Source organism: Lolium rigidum, chromosome 7 (genome assembly GCF_022539505.1).
Source record: "Lolium rigidum isolate FL_2022 chromosome 7, APGP_CSIRO_Lrig_0.1, whole genome shotgun sequence".
In the NCBI taxonomy this organism is placed as follows: domain Eukaryota; kingdom Viridiplantae; phylum Streptophyta; class Magnoliopsida; order Poales; family Poaceae; genus Lolium; species Lolium rigidum.
The window spans coordinates 356,634,975-356,649,360 of NC_061514.1; the positions used below are offsets into that span (position 1 = coordinate 356,634,975).

At 47.3% G+C, this 14,386-nt stretch overlaps 2 protein-coding genes across 5 annotated transcripts in view; both read left to right on the plus strand.

Annotated features, from left to right (window-relative positions):
* Positions 1 to 11,960, plus strand: part of LOC124677138 (IAA-amino acid hydrolase ILR1-like 8) — a 28,779-nt gene extending 16,819 nt beyond the window's left edge. Inside the window, exons 3-7 of the mRNA XM_047213140.1 lie at positions 7,172 to 7,549; positions 10,572 to 10,697; positions 11,006 to 11,320; positions 11,412 to 11,540; positions 11,616 to 11,960. Coding sequence (XP_047069096.1) covers positions 7,202 to 7,549; positions 10,572 to 10,697; positions 11,006 to 11,320; positions 11,412 to 11,540; positions 11,616 to 11,960 — 1,263 coding nt within the window. The 5' untranslated portion in view covers positions 7,172 to 7,201. The remainder of the gene's footprint in view (positions 1 to 7,171; positions 7,550 to 10,571; positions 10,698 to 11,005; positions 11,321 to 11,411; positions 11,541 to 11,615) is intronic.
* Positions 1,545 to 5,137, plus strand: LOC124677137 (exosome complex component RRP45A-like). Of its 4 annotated transcripts, XR_006993953.1 has the most exons (10): positions 1,545 to 1,734; positions 1,875 to 2,084; positions 2,154 to 2,249; positions 2,344 to 2,458; positions 2,678 to 2,758; positions 2,857 to 3,045; positions 3,621 to 3,883; positions 3,975 to 4,030; positions 4,587 to 4,895; positions 4,981 to 5,137. XR_006993953.1 is itself a non-coding variant. In XM_047213136.1 (9 exons), exons 1-9 carry the CDS (start codon positions 1,607 to 1,609, stop codon positions 4,787 to 4,789), a joined length of 1,341 nt encoding a protein of 446 aa, XP_047069092.1. In that variant the 5' UTR covers positions 1,545 to 1,606; the 3' UTR covers positions 4,790 to 5,137. The 4 variants fall into 4 exon arrangements, 3 of the variants coding, with proteins under 3 accessions (XP_047069092.1, XP_047069094.1, XP_047069093.1); XM_047213136.1 differs by having other exon boundaries at positions 4,587 to 5,137; XM_047213138.1 differs by lacking the exon at positions 4,981 to 5,137 and having other exon boundaries at positions 3,621 to 3,783; positions 4,587 to 4,699.
* Positions 11,961 to 14,386: the final 2,426 nt, after the last annotated feature.

Here is a 14,386-nt window from a genome sequence, read left to right on the forward strand (position 1 = left end):
TCTGGAGACCCAACCGGCCCGATGTATTTTGTTCAACCCAGTCCACCCATCTTTTCTAGCCAAATTCAAGCCATATTTGGGCCATTTAAAACGCGACATCAGTGCTACAAATTACGTCTAATGTAGTTCATTACACATTACCAAGTTAACCAAAAGGGACACAAGAAGGTCAAGAGTAGGAAGGTACAAGAAGGTAGAAGAAGGTCATAGTGCCAACGATGTAGGCATGAGCGACCAAGCGTCCCCTATGCGGATGTCGGCTCGTTTCTTCTCGAACCATGCGCGTTGGTCGGCATCCACGTTGCTCATGAGTTTCATTTGTGAACTCACGCACGCGAACTAACCCACGCGTTCCCGCACCGCGCCGCCCGGGGATCCCGACGTCAATCGCTCCAGCTCCTCCCCACCCTCCTCTCCTCTCTCCGCCACTGTAAGCGTCACCAGCCTAAGGCTGCGCGATGCGGCGGCCGGAGGCAACAAAGGACTGCGGCGCTCGCATCATCTGGGTGTCGGGGCAGCGGCCCCGGACATGGTTGTGGCGACTTCTTCCTCCGGAGGAGGTCGGCCAAGTTGGGATCTAGTGTGGGGGATCTTGGGATCCCACACCGATCTCCAGCGGGTGTCGATCCGTTCGCCGTTGAGTTTGGCGTGACGTGGTAGCCGGTGACCGGGCTATCTGCCGAGACGCATAGTGACCGGGCTATCCGCCGAGACGCAAACACAGCCTAAAGATGTGCCTCAGATGCGTCTGGGCGAACGCTGCGCGGTCGCGCGGCGTGACCGCTCACTTCTCCCACAGGTCCACATGGCAGCGGATGGGAGTCCTGTTTCGAACGCATCGCTCCAGCGGTCTTCGCTTTCGCGTGTGCGTCGTAGCCTCCGCCATCAATGATGCCGCTTCGTCTTCTGCACGGGCACCAGGCCTGGCGAGCGGCAGCTAGCCTTCTGGCCGCCATCAATGGCATCGTGTCCCGTGGGGTGGGCGAAGGCGGGTGTGATGATGGGGTGGGAGGCGAATCAGGAGGGGGTGGGGAATGGTTGCGTGTGGTTGCTAGGAGGGACCCACATGGAAAATCGTATGTGGACTACACTGCTGGTGCTCTCAATCATGCCCTTGCACGTAGAGCCCATGTGGGGTTGCCGACTATTCTATTAGGTTTCAAAATGTACCGACCATTTTTGGAGATCCACTGGTGGGGCCATTGTAGCGAGGCACCCACGTAGGCTATTAGGGTTGCTATTGGACGCTTCCGGCAAAAAAGAAGAAGAAAAAGATCCCGAATTTGTTGGAGCGGCCCACTGGTGAAAAATCGTGAGTGTAGGTTCGCCAGCTTTCCGCAATGGGCAGCCCAAAAAGCATTTGCCACAGGTTGTTGTCCCGCATTAAGCAGGGAATAAGATTCTACGCCAGCTATGGCAGTTCAACAGAGGCCCAGCTAACCAGCATTGACTGGGCCCATGTAAGCCTTAGAGGTCGGCCTCAACCCAAGCCGCTCAAAAGAGAGAAAAATGCTGCACACCCCCAAACAAGAAAAAAACACAAGCTCTCACACCCCCGCCTCAGCTGAGTCTAAAACCCTAGCTCCCGCCGCCGGCGAGCAGCGAGATGATGGACCAGCGGTGGCGCCCGACCGTGAACGAGCGGGAGTTCATCGAGCAAGCCCTCCAGTCGGACCTCCGCGTCGATGGCCGCCGCCCCTTCGACTTCCGCAAGCTCAAGATCGCGTTCGGCAGGTACCTTGGCTCAATCCCCTCCCCTTCCATTCTTCCCTCGCCCACGGTTTTGGGCTTCTGCTGCCGCGACGGCGAGCTGCTTTGCCCGCGCTTCGATGTGAGGTTGTGCGGTTGCTGATTGTCGCTGTTGGACTCTGTAGGGAGGATGGCTCGGCGGAGGTGGAGCTCGGCGAAACGCGTGTGATGGGTTATGTTACTGCCCAATTGGTCCAGCCTTACAAGGACAGGCCTAACGAGGGGACGCTGGCCATATTCACGGAGTTCTCCCCCATGGCTGATCCTGCCTTTGAGCCTGGGCGACCTGGGGAAGCAGCGATTGAGCTGGGCCGTGTCATCGATCGTGGCCTAAGGTCCCCTTATTGCCGCGTTGTCCTTTTTGTTAAGTGTGGAGTTTAACGAGGATTTTGGGTGTTTCTCAGGGAGAGCCGAGCTGTGGATATGGAGTCCCTATGTGTTGTTGCTGGGAAGCACGTCTGGTCGGTTCGTGTCGACCTTCACATTCTCGACAATGGGGGGTATGCGTTGTATATTGCCTACTGATGTAATTAATGAGTGTGAGCTTCTCGTTAGAGTGCTAATTGGGTGAAATTTCATGGTTGAATCCCTCAGGAATCTAATTGATGCAGCTAACATCGCTGCATTGGCAGCTTTGTGTACATTCCGGAGGCCTGAATGCACAGTTGGTGGGGACGATGGTCAGCAAGTTACAGTCCATGACCCTGAGGTAGGTATATAAGGTGTTATATCGTAAATTTGCCTGCTCACTCATTCCTCAACGTTCTAGCACACCTACAAAGCACTACATCTCCAGAGAAGTAGCAAATTTGTACAGACTTCCTCTAATATGCAGTCACAAACACAACCCCATTATTAAATATCATTTTCGGGTCCCATCATGTCATGCAAATTATCTTATGTTTTACTTGTATAATGTATTTTACAGGTCAGAGATCCTCTTCCGCTAGCAATCCATCACCTCCCGATAGCTGTAACCTTTGCATATTTTGGTGATGGTAATATCATGGTATGTTCCAGTATTTCCAAATATGAAATGCACCATTATTAGCAGTCTTTATGTTCCTCTCATCTTCTTACATTCTTTGGCTGAATTTTGGTGTGTAGGTTCTTGATCCAACATACAAGGAAGAAGCTGTTATGGGAGGAAGAATGACAGCCACAATTAACTCGAATGGTGATGTCTGTTCCATTCAGAAAGCTGGTGGAGAGGGTGTCATGTCAAGCGTCATCATGCAGTGTTTAAGGATTGCTTCGGTTAAAGCTGCTGATATAACAAGCAAGATAAAGAGCAAGGTGAGTCAGCAGCATCACTTCTGTGGCATTGCAAATTTAGAATTTCAGATGCCTGCTTTGGTGTTTTCTGAAATATGAAATGAAACTGGGTTAGTCATGCGTTTGTTTGTGTGTGTGGCAGTGGTGGTGTGTTGGTGTGGGGGGTTGATACCTCTCTGGTTAGTGAATTGGGGATGGAATTTCGTGAATTCTTTAAATCTGGTTCTGGTTAGGCACTCTGAAAATGTAACATGTTTGGGCAGCAAGAGTTCCATACGAAGGATCCCTGTGTAACATAAAAGGGAATCAAGAAAGATGATAGGAAATACATAAAGTTGACACTGTGCTGCTCAGGCATGATCTCATGCCATCGCTGACATAGGCCTGGGCACCACACTTACTTGCTATGCAATTTACCCGTCTTTGGCGTCTTGGATTTGCCTCCAAGCAGGCTGGATCAATCGATCTGGATTGGGATTCAACGGCTGTATGAACGAACCTGGTTCTGATGAACTATCTTTCTGAACTTCTATTCTGGCAGATCAGACATGCATGTCATTCTAAGCATCAACCCATTTTCATTCTGTTGTGTCCAGGTTGACGAGTACACCACTGAGAAGGCAGTGCGGAAAGTAAAGCGTACTCCAGTCTTGGTGGCTAAGAAAAATGACGTTCCTGATGTAACTATGGAGAGCAACGACGGTGCATTGGAAAGCCAAACCTCAAAGACACCCAATGATGCTCAGGGCATAAGCAAAGGTGATGATGATTATCGTATAAAAAGGATTTCACCCTTGACTGGGGACCGAACTGTTAAACCCAAACAAACATCCATGTTCCTTGGTGGCCCATCAAATTGGTAGTTACTGGAGTGCTGTACTTGTTCTTCAAATCCTAGTAAATAGTTGCTTGATATGAGTTTTCCAACTACCCTGATTTTTGCAATGTAGGGATCCATACTCCAAAGGAGTTTCCTTAAGCTCCCTCAGAATCTCTCAGTTGCCGGGTACTGTGATTGTGTTTGCTTGTTAGTATTATTATTATTATTATATATCTCTCTAGTTGCATGATCTGAGGGCTTACTAACTATTATAAATTTGCTGAAAAATGTTGCTAGTTTGGGATCACGCTTTAGTTGTCAATTCTAGTCCTCTCACTAACCATGAAATACGATCTCATGAAGTTTCTAAAACACAGTGTTCCTTATTCTAAGCGTGTTTTAGCTGCGTAAACCAATATTCAGGTTTTGGCTCAGTGAACCAATTATTGCATCTGTATATAATCATGACATGGCATTATTCTTTTCAAACTTTGATTTAAAATCTGCCTTGTACCTATCCACCAATATCCTTCTAGCTGGCTCCTTTTTGGTTAAAATGCCTGTTGCTGAGAGAATGTGCCAGTTGAAGGCATGTTTCATTGCTTTATTCAGACCATGGTATTCCTATAAGCTAAACATTAGCAGAACTATTAAAGGTGTTTACACTAGGAAACGTTTGTTCTCTTGACTGGACAAGAACAATTCTTCCTTCTGAATTCTATTTTTTCCTTGCTGTATGCAGATCCACCAGCTATACCAAATGACAAGAGGCATGAGGATGCCAAATCAAGGTTAAGTGAATCTAATCTGGACGTGGAAAGCATGCCAAATTCTGGAATCGCTGGAGAGTCAGATGAGGCCAAGGAAAGTGTATCACCGAAGAGTCTAAAGGATGCTGTCAAACCAAAGCATAAAAGGAAGAAAAAACAACATGGAAAGAGTTAGATGAACTGTAACTTACAGGTCTGCCAGCTAAGAATTAAATATCATGATGGTTGTAGACTCAGTTAGTTAGCCTTCTTATTCTCTTGATGGTGCACATTATATGGAGGTATTTTCTGATATTTGAGAGTACTATTGCTCTCTTTTGGTGTGTCCCGGTTACTGTAATATCCAGTTACGGATCTCTTTTGTAGGCATTAACTGAGTGGAGCATCTCTCTAGGCAAATCTTTCCTGATTGAAGGACCTGCATCTAGAGTGGCAGGTCACCATGCATTTGGAGGATTGTGTCTTATGTACTTTCCGCTGTGCAGAAATGAGCTAAGGAGTACTAATGTTTCATTGTTGTGCTCATACTTTTGTTCAAGATATGTAACGTTATTCTTGAAATGATTTTAACTGAAGTTTGTAAAATCAGTCAGTTCTAATACTTTCATTGTTGTGGTGATACTTCTGTCCAAGCTGAGCGTTAGAGCATCTCTAGTCGCGTCTCTCAAACTTCCAAGCTGTACTGGATTGAGCGTTTGGGGACGTGTTTCATTCGTACCGCGTTAGGGGGACGCCGCTCTCCAGCTGAATCCTCCAAACGCCGCCCCCAAAACTTAAAAATAATTTTAATAGATAGAAGAAAACTCTTTAATAATATTCAAATCGGTGCAACTTAAACAAATTACATATAAAACTTCGAAAAAACATAATCAAATTACATATAAATTATTGTAAACTACTACTTCTTCTTCTTTGATTATGGCCCCGCCTTGTCGTCCTCATCACGGTGGCATTTCCTGCTCGTCACCTCTTCCGAAGAGGCGGTGTCGGTCGACGCGTCGGAAGAACTTGTGTCCTCCTCGTCGTCGCTGATTCTCGCCGGCTGCACCTTGGCTTTGGCCTTTGCTTTCACGTCCGCCTCCGCCTTCGCACGGGCCACCGCCGTCGCCTCCTCAGACCCTTCCTCCTCCATGGCCTGCTATTCCTCCACGCCGTCAAGTGGCGGCGGGGAATCATCGTCGCTGCTGGGCGTTCGGACTCTGTCGCACCAATAGCGCCATCCTGAAGGCTTGCCCTCGCTGGAGGTGTTAGATGGAAGGTCAGATATGTAGCTCATCGTGAGAAGCTTGAATTGATGGCGGCCGGTTGAAGATCCGAAAGCGCCTACGTAAGGGTCTTATTGAGCGCGGATGAACGGCGGCGCAGAAGTCGAAGAGAGCGGCGGTTGCTCTTCCGAGGAGTTCGCGCTCCATTCCGACGGTTGGCACGTCGGTCGACGCGGTTGCCAATGCGACGGTTCCGTTTCCCGGCAATTTCACCGTCGCTACGTAGGCGGCGGTTGAGCGTCCGAGCCGCTGACACGTCGGGCCCGCGCCTTCTCGCCTCTCATTTCGTTTTGTCCGGCGTGCCCGGAGCGTCCCCTGTGTAGCGGGGACGGGCTTGGGGTGTCGGACACCGTATTGATCCGCGCCGGACAAAAATGGTCTTTGGGACGCGCGGTGGAAACGTTTTTTGTCTGACGCGCCCCAAATACTTTTAGGGGACAATTTGGGGACGCGAGTAGAGATGCTGTTATCGTTTGAAGGTTTTAACTGAAGTTCGTAAAATCAGTTATGCTAGGAGTACTAGTGTTTCATTGTTGTGGTGATACTTCACTAACAAGTCATTTAGTTAGGACTGTTGCTAAGCCTGACACGGAACTTGATACATTTCTTTTGATACATGTAAGGAGTGCATCCTTTGGAGACGGATGGATATGACTGCTTATGATTTGGAGTTTGGTCTACATGCAGGTGCAAGAGCACAGACACATCACTAGGAATGTCAGCACTAATTTCTAGGCACATGTTAGATTAATTGCTCATTAGCACCTCGAGTGAATTTCGTATGGTATTACAGTACTAAGTAAATGTGGTGCTTAGGACTAGTTGTTTTCAGAGCTTCAGTCTTGTTTCGTACTCTGTAGAAACATGTCTGCTAATTTCATCGTCTCCAAATTTGAATTCACAACCGACTCAAAATGAAGTGCACAAATGGTTTACATTGAGGGACATTATTAAACAGAAAACATTATTTCAGAAAGCACAACCTTTTGCATCAGATTTTTTCTTTAGATGAAATGAAAATAACATCCATCAATTTAAATAATTTCTGAAAAACATACAGCAAATGGGGAAGGTACATATGGGAGAAATGAGTACCCGGAAAGAAAAAAAAAGGGAGAAATGAGGGGCGAGCAAACCCAGCATTGAGCCATTGACTAAGTACTGCCTAGCGTGGCCTGGTTTAAGTATCAACAAGGGACGGTCTCACACGCTGAACCGGTTTGGCATGTTTTGAAGTTGAACAAGAGAATCATCATTTTTTTCAGTCTCACGTCGTGAGAGATTCTCAGCAGAGCATCAATCGAGCAAGGGGTCGCGCTCTCATGGCTTCGTTTGCGCCTAAACTCGTCGCCTTGTTCCTCCTTCTATTGTTCCACCTCATAACACTCTCGTCAGCGACTTCCACCCTCAGAGACGACCTCTTGGGCGCCGCCCGCGCGCCATCGTTCGCGTCGTGGCTGCGCGGCCTGCGGCGGCGCATCCACCAGCACCCGGAGCTGGCCTTCCAGGAGCACCGCACAAGCGAGCTCGTGCGTGCCGAGCTCGACGCGCTCGGCGTCTCCTACGTCTGGCCCGTTGCCCGGACTGGCGTCGTGGCCACGATCGCTGGCGGCGGAGGCATCGGGCCCGTCGTCGCACTCCGGGCTGACATGGACGCGCTCCCCTTGCAGGTCCGTGGTGACGTACATACACCCCGTATTTTTCATCTTTTGCATTGTTATTAAGATTATTTCCTTCGTCGTTCGTATGATCTGGTAAATCAACAAATTAAGTTCAGAAATTGATTTCTTCAGAAAAATACTAAAATACTAAAATACATGCATACATTTATATATTGTGAAAGAAAAAGATAAATAAAAGGAGGCACAGTTAACTGTTAGAGCTGATCTTGATTTTCATTGGATCTACATGTTCCTTTTAGCACGGGTGCATGGCGAGATGCAACCCTGATACATCATACCAAGATGTAGTTCTCATTTCGTCTAAGATTGTCAAAATGGGAAATATATATTATAATACAAAACGAAGTAAACCGGTGAGATGGAACTACTTTTCGAAGAAAATTTCAAACGGCCAACCGTGTTTGCGACAAGTTTCACAAAATTCATCTGAAAAACTCCATACATGAACACGAAATAAACTTTAAACACTCAACAACACAAAGAACTGGTCGCGGAAATGTAATCACAACATCAAGCTGCATTGTTTCATGCAGACATTATTATTGAATGGAAGCATCAGTTGGGTAGATTAGAAGGGATCAATATTAGTAAATAGGTTAGTTAAACACAACTCACTTTAATGCCTCATGTTAGGTGCAGGGTAACCAAACGCCCTTACATTTTTTTTGAGCCTAATACGGATAACCAAACAAAGTGACGAACATGAATTTCGACTTAATCCAGCCCAACGACATAGCTTCATCAGAATTGCATGTCCAAATGCTCAGCAAACAAGCATGTCCGTAGAGTCCGCCAGCTGGTGTGGTGAGAGTGCATGAAGTTAGGGTATCTCCGACGGTTTTGGCAACTATCAATCCAAGGTAGCTATGGGGCGCCGACTCATGTCCTCATCGGCGTCTCCTATATTTTCCATTAAATTTAAACAAATTTTCTAAACAAACTTTTTGAATTTCATTCAAATTCTTAAGATATTTTGCAAAATTTGAATAGAATTGGACTAAAATCCTAAACCTAAGTTTACCCATTCAAGACAAAAAAAGTCGATGATGTCGCCGTGATCCCCGACTCCTCCGCCGAGCCGTGGGGAACGCAGATCGACAAATGCACATGGTAGTCCGTCGGCACCTTCTCCTCATGCTCTTGCTTCGGAGCGTCAAAGGTCAACCTACCCCTAGGCAGTGAGTGCTTCTCCGGCTTGACGCGTCGGAATTCCACTCCGCCTTGTGTGTTGTCGAGCGCTGCTTTGGCTTGGGGACAAGAAGGGGTGTCATAGTGCATGTTGACAACGGGAGAGAATACGAGGACAAAAGCGAGCACCTCTTTGATTTCGGGGTGAAGATGGGCACCAAAGACGCGCTCAACGACAAGCATTTTGGCATGCGCTTCTTGGGTTTATGTACAAGGAGGGGCATCGCGGTGCGCATGAAGAAAAGGTGTGCGAGGACGAGTGCGGCGCCATCGCGGGGCGCGGTTTTGAATATGGAGACCCACCCATCCTATCGTGGTAGTCCTCAAGGACTCCATCGACAGTGTGGCACCTCCACCATGCACTCCACTGGGGTGGTTGAATCGCTTAGGAGGAAATGATCCAACGTAAAAGATCATGGGCCACAACTTGTTGTCTGTGGCGAACGATAGGTAGGCCCTCTTCGCCTCCGAGAGGCCCTCACGGTGCCGTTATACTAATGCCTTGAAATGCACGCCGAAGGAACAAGAGTCACGGTGTTCCAATCGAGCACCCTCATATCTGGCAGCACGAGAAGTTCGTGCTCGGCAAATAGGTCACCCAATCCATGGTTAGGCTTCCCTTGAACACGCCACCACCCCTGCCGCCATCCACATCATTGTGTATCATTGCATAGATCGTAGAGGGAGAGGAAGAGGCATGGGATGTGGGCGGCGTGGAAGTGTTGGAGGAGGGCGTCAGCACAATGGGTATATAGGCTAGTAAGATAGGTGAGGTGACGGTGGCAATAATGATGGTATTGATTCAATTTCAGCGACACGTGGGGAAGATACACCCTCGACGCGCAGTAGCCTCCTAGGGAACCTGCAAGACCCCTCCTAGGGAACCCGCAAGACGATGAACCCCCATTAAACAACACGGACCGCTTGAACGATTGTGTGTTGCTGGCAGGTCAGGCCCGGATCATACGTGGCATTGTTATCTGGGTGTATGAGGCACCCCAAGACAAACCCATGGTTGGAGCAGACAAAGAGTTGCTGGGCAATCTAATGGATAGCCCAGATAGAAGAACGGCTGTCGGAACCGTCCCTAGAAGCTATTTTTTTGTCCGACGCCCTAATGAACATATTGGGCGTCTACTAGGGCACCCGTTGAGATGCCCTTGGTGGCTGCATGTGTAAGCCTACTTAAGGCACCGGAAGCCTATTCCCATTCGATCAGAAAGACAAAAGGTTCTTCTACTATTTTTATCGTTGTGATGGTGAAAGGCACATCACTCCGAGTATCATAAGTTCTCATGTCTCAGCTTCCAAAAGTCTATAATCTTCTCACTGATGTATGTTGTTTCCATTGTTTTATCCATCAAGTATTCAAATGTGTTATAATCAAGTGGCTACTGCATCTGCAAATTGAACGACAAATCTTGCGATTACAAATTAATTGTGTGATCTGTTGCATCATAAAACCTAAACGTGTAGATACAAAACAACAAAATGTCGCTCTAGTGACACAAGATGCATTGGTCAGCAGTGACATGAGACGGCAAAAAGACTAATTTTCAACAATCTGTAGTACTCCTTAAATGTGGACATACAAACCGACATGAAAAAGCAATTTGGGCTGTAGTAATGTAACTTGCGCTACATCAAGCGTTGATGCACTCAATTAGTATAGACATGTTTCATGATAAGAGAGACATACTAGAATTCAATCTACAAGATGCTTATATCTCAGAACCAATTAGCTAGTTAATCTTTCCAAAGGACGATTTTGATTTGTTAGTGGTGGAATTTAATTGACAATTGTAAATTGGTCCTTGATCAGGAATTGGTAGATTGGGAGTACAAGAGCTTGGAAACTGGAAAGATGCATGCTTGTGGACATGATGGTCATGTGACCATGCTTCTCGGAGCAGCCAAACTACTTCAATATAGGAAAAAAGGTTTGAAGGTACTGCTTAAGAACAATATTTTGCTTCCAGTGCAAAAGAAAAACAGTATTTTGCTCATCATAATCTTGATTCTGCCCTGGTGAAAAACAGTTCTCCGTATTTATATTGGAAATTTTGATACTCTTCACTAGAACAAGAACATGTACAATTCAAAATAAGCCATGTTCTTTGTATCGGTCGTGTCAGTATATACATCGAAATATGTTATGGAAATATGAGCTGATATATCGGTCGTTGTATCAGCAAGTATTTAGAAGCTTACAAGGATGACAAATAGTCCAATCTGTCGTTCTTGTTTGACCTTCAGGGTACTGTAAAGCTTGTGTTCCAGCCAGCTGAAGAAAGCTACGGCGGAGCCTACTACATTTTAGAAGAAGGTGCTCTCGACGATGTCGAGGCCATATTCGGCTTGCATGTTTCCCCACATCTCCCCGTAGGCGTCGTCGCATCCAGGCCAGGACCGTTCCTTGCTGCTTCTGCTCGGTTCAGCGCGACAGTTACCGGAAAAGGTGGACACGCCGGTGGCCCTCACAACGCCATAGACCCTATCGTTGCTACTTCTTCTACCATCCTGAGTCTTCAACAGCTCGTCGCCCGCGAAACCGATCCTCTTGAGGCCGCCGTATGTCATATGATGCGCACCGCCACTACTACATCGTCATTAATCATCAATTTGCTCATTTAAGCCAGAGGTGATGTACTAATTCTTCCAGGTGGTGTCTGTCACGTTGCTGAGAGGAGGCGACGCTTACAATGCCATACCTGAATCTGCGACATTCGGTGGCACCGTTAGGAGCATGACAGATGAAGGCCTGGCATATCTCATGAAGAGGGTCAAAGAGGTATTACGTGGTACAAATCTGAATTTCTCAGTTTCCAACAATTAACCACTGACGGATCTGGTGCGTCTCTGGAAGATCATAGAAGGCCAGGCCACCGTGCACCGCTGCGCTGCCACCGTCGACTTCATGGAGGAGGAACTCAGGCCGTACCCAGCCACCGTCAACGACGAAGGGATGTATACGCATGCTAAGGCAGTCGCAGAGGTCATGCTTGGGGAAGCTAACGTGAAGCCGGCTCCCCAGAGCATCGCGTTCTACGCGCAGAGAACAGCGGGCGCCTTCTTCTTCATCGGCGTCGGCAATGAGACCACCATGGACAGGGTAAGTCCTGTGCACTCGCCGCATTTCGTCATGGATGAGGAAGTTCTTCCGATTGGGGCTGCGTTCCATGCCTCTGTTGCAGTTGAGTATCTGAAGTGAACCGCTTCTCCTCCTGAAACTAATAGACCAAGAACGAAGGTCCGTTCTTGGATTATGGAGTCGGAAGAACAGCAAAACAAATTCTCATGTCAGATCATTAAATGCCTGTACAGTGTTGCATATTTGGACCGTCTTCATATTTTGCGCATTCGGTGTGTGAAGTACGGGTTGTGAGATAGTTTGCAGGCAAAGACAGTCCACTAAAATATGCAGTGGTCTCTTGTTTCTTGCAACACCAAAAAAAAAAGTGCAACAAGTTATTTTTTATATATGGACTAAATAGGGCCAGTTGAACACAATCTCATACGTACGCGAGTAATGTGACCCATAAATGTTAACAATTTGCGACGCGGCAATCATAAGAGGGCAAGGAAAATCACCTCCAGTGTTATGGTGTCACTTTACTATCCAAAAATCACCTCCAGCAACAGCCACCACCCACCCCATCCATGACCAACGCAAGCACCGTCATATGCCAAGGATGGACGCACGCACCACCACCTCAACCTCACAGCTATGCAACATCTCTGCCCAGCAACGAACAGCGTCGTCAACATCACCTCTGCAACGACTCCTCCAAGGCACATACAAAGACAACTTCGTGCACACACCCGACCCCTTCCATGTCAGGGAAGCGCACCGCCGTCGCACCCGTGTCCGCCGGGCCATGAGGCCGCGGCCAAAGTGCGCCGTAGCCAGCGCCTCGCCGCCAAGCAGGAAGCTAGGTTCGTCGGCATGCTCGAGCGTGCCGTCAAAAACAAAGCCGCCTCGTTCGATCTCTCTGCAGCCTCACCCTCGCTCAATGCTGCCCTCCACGACGCCGGGCTCATCGACGACCCTGACCTCCCCTCCACCAACGTAGACACCATCCGAGCAGTCGCCCGTGAGTGTGGCGCCACTGACGATGAGCTGGCGGCCCTCTCTAACATGCCGGTGCCAGAAGCAGCTACATGAATCTCGTCCACTAGCTCAAGACCTCGCCGCAGCTCAGTCAGCTAGCGGCTTATCGACTCTCAACCTGTCAAACAATGCTTATCTGCACTTACTATTTCCTAGATCTAATGTTGCTACGCCAATGTGCTACTACCACTCTTTATCTTGGTGTAACTGCAGTTTATCAATGAATCATATTTCCTACCTATTCTGCTCTTGGAATCGTGCGTGGCTTAGGCCAGAAAACAAAATGTGATGAATTACTAAGTGAACTTATTAACATCAAACCATCTGTCCTCCTACTACAAGAAACCAAACTACATGATATAACAAATCAAAAGGCGAAAACCTTTCTTCCAAACCACCTAAACGCCTTTGCTTACAAACCTTCCATAGTATCCGCTGGAGGAATTCTGAATGCTGCCTCAAATAACTGCTTCAACATTAAATCTATTACCCAGCACCAATTTGCTCTAACCACCATCATCACCTCCACAGCTAACAATCAAGAAATTATGGTAACCAACGTTTATGCACCCACGGACCACGACTTAAAACTACAATTTCTCCAAGAAATTCAAACAATCCAACCACCACCAAACACTCCTTGGATCCTCCTAGGCGATTTCAACCTAATGCGTAACTCAGCCGATAAAAACAATCCCTCCTTTCGGCAGGACGAAGCCGGTGCTTTCAATAATGCGATCCGCAACCTAGCCCTCATAGAATTACCTCTAACTGATCGCCTCTACACATGGTCTAGCAATCGTATCGAACCAACCCTTCAAAGGATAGACAGGGTTTTTATCAACATATGTTGGAATCAAATATTCCCCAATTCCTCTCTGTCATCGCTAACACGTTTCACATCCGATCATGTACCACTCCTCATCACCGTTTCCACGCTCATTCCTCGTCCTGCCTTTTTTCGTTTCGAATCTAGCTGGGCCCAAATCCCACAGTGCGACCCAATAGTCGCCAACGCATGGGCCTCTGCCCAAATCAATTCAAATGCAGCTTCCCGAGGAAATTAAAAAGAACAAGGCAAGCACTCAAATCTTGGAGACGATCCTTCTCTCCACAAAAAAATAGAGAATCCAACACCAAATGCACCATTGCCTTCATTGATCACCTAGAAGAAAGTAGAAACCTATCCTACCTCGAGTTTAACCTAAGGAAGCTTCTCATCAAAATTCTACAACGCCTCATAAAAGAAAGGGTCGCCTACTGGCGACAGAGGAGCAAGATAAAATTCGCCATTGAAGGAGATGAAAACACTAAATATTTTCATGCTATCGCCTCAACTAAATATAGGAAAAATAAAATACACACCCTCCAACACGATGGCTCTGACTACTCTTCTCACCACCATAAAATGAATATACTCACTGCATTTTTTAAGCAACTACTTGGACAACCATTCATACCCAATTGGAGCTTCAGTCTACAACATCTATACCCACAAACAGTTACCAATCTATCTTCCTTAGCCC

Bases quoted from the DNA above. Each gene is read 5' to 3' on its own strand.
- LOC124677137 (XM_047213136.1), top strand. From the start codon at position 1,607: ATGATGGACCAGCGGTGGCGCCCGACCGTGAACGAGCGGGAGTTCATC. The intron at 2,250-2,343 runs GTATGCGTTGTA...TGAATCCCTCAG, and splicing joins CACATTCTCGACAATGGGGG to GAATCTAATTGATGCAGCTA. The intron at 2,459-2,677 runs GTAGGTATATAA...TGTATTTTACAG, and splicing joins TTACAGTCCATGACCCTGAG to GTCAGAGATCCTCTTCCGCT.